Here is a 9798-nt window from a genome sequence, read left to right on the forward strand (position 1 = left end):
CACCATTTCATAGACTTTTTTGCTATTGTACTTTCATTGACTTTTTTTGCCATTGTCTTAATGAGTAACCAAAGTCTTCAATTTCGACTCTCAAATCGCACCATTTCATAGACTCTTTTGCCACTGAGCAACCAAAGTCTTCAATTTTGGCCCTTAAAATGAACCATTTTATGGACTTTTTTAGCTGCTGTCACGTCCTGTTGTTATATGACCCCTTGGTCTGCAAAGTGCAGATTGCTAGGCAAATAAAGATCTATGGGCTGAATTTTCAGTCAATAAATAATTTCTCAATTCGGCCCTGAAGGTTTTTATTATGTTCCTCAGTAGCTACACATTACGGCACAGCATAAAGTCTTGCTGTCATGCGTCTTGTCATGCCCTGAATCCCGGCACGCGCACTCCCTTCGGCGGTCAACTGAAATTGCGACGTTCCCAGAACGCGTCGCCAACCCATTCATTTTAAGCACATGTGGAAGCAAACTAATAATCCCCAGACAACAATCAAACACAGGGATAGTCTAAAAACATGCCAACTCTTTTATTTCACAAACTGCATTTTATAAACACATCAAGTTAGCCATATCAGTTTGTGTACAAAAGTCGGTCTCCAAAAGAAGTCCTAACCAACCTACACCTTGGATCCCTTCAGCTTGGCTCTGGATCCTCCACTATACAACCCTGAAAAATGTTAACCCATGACGAGGTGATATAAAAATCTCAGCGAGTCAAAACCCTAAACCCCGATTAAAACGAGAATTCACTCAAAGGCAGCTTAAACATGCACCACACAAGACTTACCTCGCCTCAGCACCTCCCTACATATTAGTGCCACATATATCATATGCATACAGCAAATGTATTTAATAACTATAACACATCAATTCATCTTTCAAACAATCACATGGGTCCCAATTATAAGATCAAATTGTTATGACACGTCTCATACCGTGCCACACAATTTTGTCCTATAATCAAACGCAACTATCACAACCATTCAGGCGTGTTCTAGTTATTACGACCCCTCGGGCCACGACCAACACAACAGTCCGCAGTCATCCAAACCCCCGTCGGGCATCTGATAAAAATCGGGCATCGTCCCACCTCGTTGGGCACGGTAATGTTTAGAACCCCCGCCTAGACAGCATCCTAAAAAGGAGCATCGGTCCGGCCTCCACCACGACCGGCTTCTAGACCCCTGCCGGACATCTGATAAAATCAGGCATTGTCCTCAAACTCCTGCTAGGTGATGGATTCCGATAGTGACCACACGCACATTCATACTTGGCCAAAAACATTGTGCTTTGCACTCAAATACCTCAATTTCAAATAATGGCCCATTTTCTTCGTATTCAAAATCATCCCGATAAAATAATTGTGCATGGTCACATATTTAAATTGAACCATAAAACACAGTACACTCCCATTTTAAAATTCCATGATTTTATATAATACTTAAAATATTTTTGGTGTCAAAAACCGACACCCGATATTTTTCTAATAAAATACCATAAAATCATATTTTTGCAATAATATTCCAAAACGACAATGAAGCACCCAATTGTACAATTAAGCAATCAATTTCACATATAAACACATCCATGACGATCAATGTAAAATTCCACTAACTGACTATCCCGGCACAATTTATGCTAAATATAATAAATTAAATAATTTACATTTAATTAAATAAATTGCAAAGTATTTAAAATAATCCACTTAATTAATCTAATTAAACTAATCGAACTAACCTAATTGAGCTAATTAATCTAATCTAACTAGGCTAATTACGTCACTCTAATTAAGCTACTAATTAACCTAACTAACCACCTAACCAAACTATTTAATCTAACTAGCCATTCTAACTAACTAGTCACACTAACTAAATCACACTAATCCTAATTAACCTTAAAATAATCTCCCTAGGTACAATTGACTTCCTTATCCAAGATTAGGGCGTTAACTCACCGGATTAGCGAGGCAACGGGTTAACAATGACGGTGGCGCGAAGGTGGTGAAGACTTGGGCCTATGGCGTCTCCAACAAAGGGTCGGAAGAGGCTGAAAAACAACCTACAAGGCTCACGGCCAAGGTTGGTAGGCGGTTTTGGAAGGGCTGGATTGAGGGGTTAAGCAGCGAGCTGGGCGGAGTTGTTGGTCGGGGATGGGCGGCTAGACGATGTGCTGGATGAGCGGGACCCGGTGGCAGCGACGGGCGGATGGTTCGACGAGGCTGGCGGACAGCAGTCGGAGGTTGAACGGCTAAAACGGCGGACAAGGCAAGCGAACGGAGGGCTAGTGACTAGCTCGGACGGTGGGACGGAGACAGGCGGACTAGCGGGCTGGCACGAGAGGTAGGCAGCTTGGCATTCGGTGATGGTTCAGCAACAACCATGAAGGAAAAAGAAGAAGAAGAAGAAGAAGAAGAAGGAGGAGGAGGAGGAGGAGGAGGAGGAGGAGGAGGAGGACTGAAGAAGGAGAAGCAAAAAAACGGAGTTCAGCCAAGGGGCTGAATGCACGCACAAGGAGGGAAATTGGAGGGGGAACAATGGGGAAGAAAGTCCACCAAGCAGCCAATTAGAAGCCAAGCCCAAATATCCAAGAAATGATGAAAATGCCACAAAAGTTTTCAGCCATATAGTCAAGGCTTCCTCCAATGGGCATTTTCCTTCAATTTCTTCACCAAATAATCAATTTTGGTGGCCAAAAGTCCCCCTCGAGCAGCCCATACGAATTTCTTCTTATTTCCAATTTGCCGAAATTGATTTTTTCGCAAATCTCTAGGCTCAACGGAATTTCTTCAAAAGATGAGACGAGGTCCTAAAAATAAGTCGTGACACGCTTAAACGATCGATTTCTGAAATCGAATTCAATTTCATGGTTAAAATCGATCGAATGCGATTTTAGTACAATCTAACCTACCATGTAGCTTTTAGGGATTTTATTGCATTTGACCCATGGTTAATAATTTTCGATCCACGTTTGTGCATCTCCGACTCATAGTCGACTCTCGATTGCCATAAAAATCTCAAAGTTTCAATCATGTACATTGAGTATAAAATCGATAGAAAATTGGGTTAGTGCTGTTCAACGAGAATTTTGCAATCAAGCGGAATCACTCGTAATTCAATTACATGATTCCATCGAATTGACTTATATCCGATCACAATTCAATTATAACGGTGTTGTATTGACCCTTGCCGATTATCACGGTTGAGTAGTCAATTTCTGATCGAATTATCAAGTCTACCGTGTTTATATCCCTTAACAGCTTCACCTAATAGGTTAATTAACTTATGAGTGGCCAACTCAGAGAAATAGGACCATAAGTGTGTTGACGAAATGCCCATTTCATATATTCGGGATGGGGTTGAATTTTCAGGATGTCACACGTCTAGAGATTCAAGTGCATTGCCCAAATTTTGCATTTTATCACGAAAATATGCATAAGAATAGGAGATCTGATATGATTTGATTATAGACATATACGGAAATATATTATTTCTTACATAGCGGTTAGAAAATTGTTAATGAAATAAGCATAAAAAACAGAGATGCCAAGATAAGAGAATTTATAAAGTGACCATAAAATTAAATTGTTATGCAACTCCCATGAGAGTGCCATGTGATATATGGCTTTTATGTATCTATCTTTTTTTTTTTTAAACAAAATTAATAGTTACATAGATGGAAAAATTGTCCAAAAGTCATAAAGTTATTGCATTTGTTAGTTCAATCCTAAATTTTTCAATTTTACCAATTGAGTCATAAATCTTTTCAGATTTTGCCAATTGAATCCATCCGATCAATTCTAATCGAAAATCGCGACGTGGACATTGAATGTCCCATATGACCTAGCCGGCGTTGATATGGACAATTTTAAATAATATTTTAATATTTTTTGATCTTTTTTTTTTTTTTTTCCCTTCTTCCTCTAGTGAATCTCAGGCAGGCCTTGCCCGCATATGGCGAGGCTCGACTTGGCCATTCACGTCCATTTTCTCCTTTTGTTGACTAGTCAAACTTTCTCATTTTTTTTTAGATGTCATCATGTTTGACTTTTTGACCCATCCAATGATCAAATGTGCTCAAATGTTAGGCAATCTCCTTTATTCTACACAACGTAAATCATATTCCTTCATTGATAAACGTGTTTTGATATGTGTCCGCTCTCTTCTTTGCTATTAGCGTCGATGATTTTTACATGATGTTATATGGGGTTGTTATTCATTGAATTGAGAAATGCCTCGTAAAAGTATATGTCCATTCGGACACAAAAGATGTCGCTTTAACGATTAAGCTTGAAATTTTGATAAAATAGATGGGAAATAGATTTTTTTTTTTTTTTTTTTGGTATTTGTATGATAGAAAATTAAGTAACGCTGTTCAAAAACACTATGAACCGTCTTAATTTCCTTGAAGACATTACACAACGCAAATCACATTCCTCATCAATGACCCAAGGACCCACACATTCATATCACAAGGCACCAAGCACCACCTATAAAATGTGCTTCACTCTCTCATACTCATCGTGTTTTTATTTTTGTGATAATTATTTGTAGTATTATAAAATGAGCCTCATTGATAGTGATAAGTAATTATTGTATCATAAACCTTGATGTAGGACTTTATTCTCACTTTAATAATAAGATTTTTCACGTAATATAATTTAAATTGAGAAAAAGAGATATGAGAATAAAATAACATTTAACCCGCCTTGGATCTTTGATATATGCATGGTCGACCGGTTTCAAATGTTAATTACTGCAATAATATGCGTGAATCTTTTTTTTTTTTTTGCATCAATTAAATCACCAAAATATGTATAAGAATTAGAGATTTTCTAGCATTAGAGATTTTAAAGTCCATAAAAATTGAATTTATAGGCAAAATTCACATGTTAGAGTGCCTCGGTTGACCCAGTCTCCACGGATGAACCTCAATTATTTGCGTCTACTTTCTCCTTTTGTTGACTAGTCAAACTTTCTCATTTTTTCTTTTGTTGTCGCCATGTCTGATTTTTTTGACCAATCCAATGGTCAAATATTACCATTTTGCATACTTTTTTGCTGCTTTCTCCACGATTGACCCGAGTCTTCCATGAAGCTACACGTTAAGGCACTACACAAGGTAATGCGCCCGCACCTGATTATTAGTAGGTACTGCACGTGTTTCATCACTTTAAAAGTCATTGGTTCGATGCATCCTAGCATGAGATGAGCCGTGTTCATCTGCTTCACTCTCTTGTACTCTGCTCATCAAAACAAAGTAGTCTTTGTTTCGAACAAAATGGCTTCCTCGTCATGCTTCTACATGTCCATACACTTTCTTTTCTTGTATTTGTCATCTCAGCTGATTGGCACGCACAATCTCTCTCGTTCCACAACACCTCTATGTCTCGAGGACGAAATGTCAGCCCTGCTGCAATTTAAAGAGAGATACGAAATCACCAATGTTTCCGATGATCCTCTCGCTCGTCCCAAGATTCTGTCCTGGAAAAACAGTCGAGATTGCTGCTCTTGGGATGGGATCGAGTGCGATGAGAATACGGGCCATGTAATTGTTCTCGACTTGGGAAGTAGTTTTCTCTATGGTTCTATCGACAACAACAGTACCCTCTTCCAGCTTGCTCATCTTGAAAAGCTCAATCTCGCGACAATCACTTCAACTACTCTCAAATACCGTCTCGAGTTGGAGATCTCTCAAGACTGACTCATCTCAATCTCTCTGCTTCCGTTTTTTCTGGCCAAGTTCCATCAGAAATCTTCAAACTTACAAGGTTGGTGTACCTCAACCTGTGTCCCAATGTGGATCCATATCTTGATAGATTTTTGTTGCGGATGGAAGCGCCGGGCCTGAGAAGCCTAGCTCAAAATCTGACCAGCCTGGAAGAACTTCTCCTTAGTCGCGTCAATATGTCGTCCCAAGTGCCCAACACTCTGGCGAATCTGTCTTCACTGAGAAGGCTGGACATGAGTTATTGCGACCTGCACGGTGTATTTCCGTCTGTCATTTTTCATTTACCGAAGCTGCGATATCTAGATGTGGGTCAGAATGAAGTCACGGGCCGCTTGCCTAAGTTCAACTCGAGTAGTCCTCTTGAAGAGCTGCAACTGACAATCACGAGCTTTTCTGGGGAGCTACCCGCTTCAATCGGAATCCTTCCATCCTTGAGCCATCTCAGTGTAGCTGATTGCAAATTCTCAGGATCCATCCCAGCTTCACTTGCTAATCTTAGCAACCTCAAAGAGCTGGATGTCTTAGGGAACCCATTCACTGCCCAGTCCATTTCCTCTATTTCTTGGGTTTGGACAAAGAAGAAGCTCGCAACTTTGAGACTCGCAAGTATCAATCTATATGGCGAGATTCCACCTTCAATCGGAAACTCGTCTCAGCTTGATTTTTTATGGTTACAGTACAACCAATTAAGCGGTGCCATCCCATCTCAGCTCATGAACCTCACTCGACTGACTTTTTTAAGCCTCAAAGGCAATCGACTATCAGGTTCTATACCGTCTTGGCTTATGAACATGACTCGACTGGTTTACCTTGACCTTGCATTCAATGAATTTAGCGGTACTATTGAGCTAGACAACTTTCACAAGTTCAAACATTTGAAAGGGCTGCAAGTATCATCTAACAGGCTATCAGGCTGCATGAGTAGCGCGAATCTTATTTTTCCTCAGCTTATTACCCTAGGACTGGCTTCATGCAATTTGAACGAGTTTCCGGCATTCTTACAAAACCAAGAGGATATTGAGTGGTTGGACTTGTCCAATAACAACATTACGGGAGAAGTGCCCTTTTGGGTGTGGGATGGAAGATTTAAAAGCATGCAGCACCTGAATCTCTCCCATAACTTCTTAACTGGTCTTGATCGATATTACCCAATGCATACTTTAGATGCGTACACGATAGACCTCTCTCATAACATGTTGAAAGGACCACCCCCTAAAGCACCATCATCGACAGTGACCTATATAGTATCCAACAACAGCTTGATGGGAGCATTGCCAGCATGGATATGCAATTTAAGTTCAGCAATCATACTAGACTTGTCTTCTAACAATTTGACCGGTGCTCTTCCCATTTGTTTGGGCAATATCAGCAAATCACTCTTGGTATTGAACCTAAAAGGCAACAATTTCCAAGGAAGCATTCCAGAGCTCTCAGGGACACAATTGATGATGATTGATTTGAGTGACAACCAGTTGCAAGGCAAATTACCGAAATCCTTGGCCAATTGCAAAAAGCTCAAGTTCATCAATTTTGCAAACAATCTCATCATGGACACCTTCCCATCATGGTTGGGATCACTACCAGAGCTTCATATCCTTATTTTACGATCCAATAAATTCCACAGTGTCATAGAGAGGCCTAAATCTAGTCATGCGTTCCTTAAGGTGCAGATACTTGACCTCTCTTCTAATGCATTCATCGGTAAGTTGCCCATGGAATTCTCTTGGTCTTGGAATGCCATGAAATCCGAGACGCGGGACTTTACATACATGAGCAAATATCTATATCTGTCACATTACATTACATTGGCCTACTATGGCTATTATGATTTTTCCATGACAGTGATCTACAAAGGGCTCAAATGGTATTACCCAAAGATACTAGAAGCCTTCACGATCATTGACCTCTCCAACAATATGTTCAGAGGAGAGATCCCCAGTGCCATAGGTGATCTAAGAGGATTGCAAGGGCTGAACTTGTCCAACAATCTCCTCACTAGTCACATCCCATCATCGTTAGGGAATCTCATAGCGCTTGAGTCATTGGACCTTTCTCGAAACAAACTCTCGGGAAAAATCCCCCAGAAGCTAACAGAACTCGGGTTCCTTTCTTTCCTGAACATATCTTACAACAATCTGAGCGGGCCTGTGCCTAGGGGGAAACAATTCGATACGTTTTCGAACGATTCTTTTGAAGGAAACTCAGGATTGTGTGGGGAATTCATATCCATGAAATGTGGAGATTCAGCAAATAAGTCAGGACAACCTTCAGCCTACCAAGAAGAAGACCTAGGATCACTAATTGAACTCAATTGGAAAATTGTTCTTATGGGGTATGGGAGCGGCTTAGTGATTGGAGTGGTCATCGGAAATGCATTCATCTCCAGGAAACATGATTGGTTTGAAGGAAATGCCAGGAGAAGGCAACAACCTAGTCGAAGGCAGCCTAGGAGAGGTAGGAACTCCTAGTTAGTCAAGTTTCTCAATTTATGCAAATATTAGAACTTCCTTAAAAACTGAGCTGATTATTTCCTTATTTTTCTAAAATATACTTGTTTCTTCGTAGTATCTTTATAGTTATTTATGTCAAACTTCACTTTCTTAAGCTAATCTCTCATCACATCTATTTATAAAGCCATTGTCGACTTGTAAACCCAACTCATGTGTGCTTTTTCCTATTAATGTTCAAGCAAAAGTACTACTATCGAACACTCAAATATGAATTGTCACAAGGATTCTTCTTTATCCGAGGTTCACATCACGAGCTGAAACCCATTTACGGATTCTAATAAAACAATCAATTGCAATGGTACAATGTTCTCATTTTATGCAAAGCTAGGCTCTCATTCACTCCTCAATCATTTGCTTTGGATGTTTGTCACCTCACAAATTGTATAGACAACAGTTGTATTGACATTTGAAACAAAATCCATATTTGGAGATTAATTGGATAAGAACTGGGACAGATGATTCTCGTGAAAATACATATCACTTTTGCTTTTCAGATCTTCTTTTATGTTTGTGCGCTAGAAAATCAATTCTCTCTCATAAAGTAGTATGCTAAGAATCAACATGGCGCAGTTGAATTTCCTAAAGTTCTTATCATGCTTGCTAGTCATGTACTTGGTTAATATCATTTGATTTATCTGTTTAATCTTTTCTTTTTTCTCAAAGAAGGATCATTTGATATGGTGATTTATTGTTAACATCTGATTTTTTGCCGAAAAGTCAAGCACCCATCTTTGTAAAACTCAGAAATATAATAATAAATCAATAAAGGGAAGAGTTCAATTCGGCCATTTATGCAAGGACCTAAACCCACTTGCCTCAGCCCATCTATTAAGACTAACTCGCTCACTTCGGCCGGGTCCACCTACCCGGACCATAGCCAAGCCCATCAGGAATTAGGCCGACCCATCAGCCTAGCCCATGAAGCCCAAATTTAAAGTCCCATTAAGCAACTTCTGCACAGGCCCAGATTCACAAGTTCAAGTCGGAGCCCATAAAGCCCGTGAGAGTTTGGCCCATAAAGCGCGCACGTGCAGGAACTGAGAAGAGCGAAGGAATTCTGGCAAGGGGACACGCAACAGCGGGACCATACCGCACCAGATAGCGCCTCACGGACTGACAGAATTCCCTTCTCTCTAGAACCCAATTCCTTAGAATTCGTAGTCCATTCTTCTTCTCCGGACATCGCTCGCCGTCGCCGATGTTGATGGTCACTTCAATCCATCTCCACTCCGCGGGATAAAGGCTCTGCTCACCCTGTTCTCAGATCCTGTCGCTGAAGAGCCTGAGCCACGATTCGCCATTTACTCTTTCGCTGATTCCTACGGTCTTCGAAGTTTGCTTCTTTGACTGTCTTGCTCTGGTTCAATCGATATTCATTGCAGGGGCCGAATCCTACATACTGATTGTGTATAAGTCTTATGTAACCGAGCTTCTGCTGGCGATTTGAACTCGTCGTGTTTTGGTGATGGTATGGAGAAAAATCGTTGGCATATTCCAGCGTTTAGATCATTAGATTAAAATGTCTACTATTTGTTTGACAATTTTTTTAG

General features: G+C 40.3%; 1 protein-coding gene across 1 annotated transcript; it reads left to right on the forward strand.

Moving 5' to 3' along the window:
- The first annotated feature begins 5839 nt into the window (after positions 1-5839).
- Positions 5840-8206, forward strand: LOC120289678 (receptor-like protein 7). The gene has a single exon (XM_039304993.1). The coding sequence runs from the start codon at positions 5840-5842 to the stop codon at positions 8204-8206; it is 2367 nt and encodes a 788-aa protein (XP_039160927.1).
- Positions 8207-9798: the final 1592 nt, after the last annotated feature.

Source organism: Eucalyptus grandis, chromosome 11, assembly GCF_016545825.1.
Source record: "Eucalyptus grandis isolate ANBG69807.140 chromosome 11, ASM1654582v1, whole genome shotgun sequence".
NCBI classification, from domain to species: domain Eukaryota; kingdom Viridiplantae; phylum Streptophyta; class Magnoliopsida; order Myrtales; family Myrtaceae; genus Eucalyptus; species Eucalyptus grandis.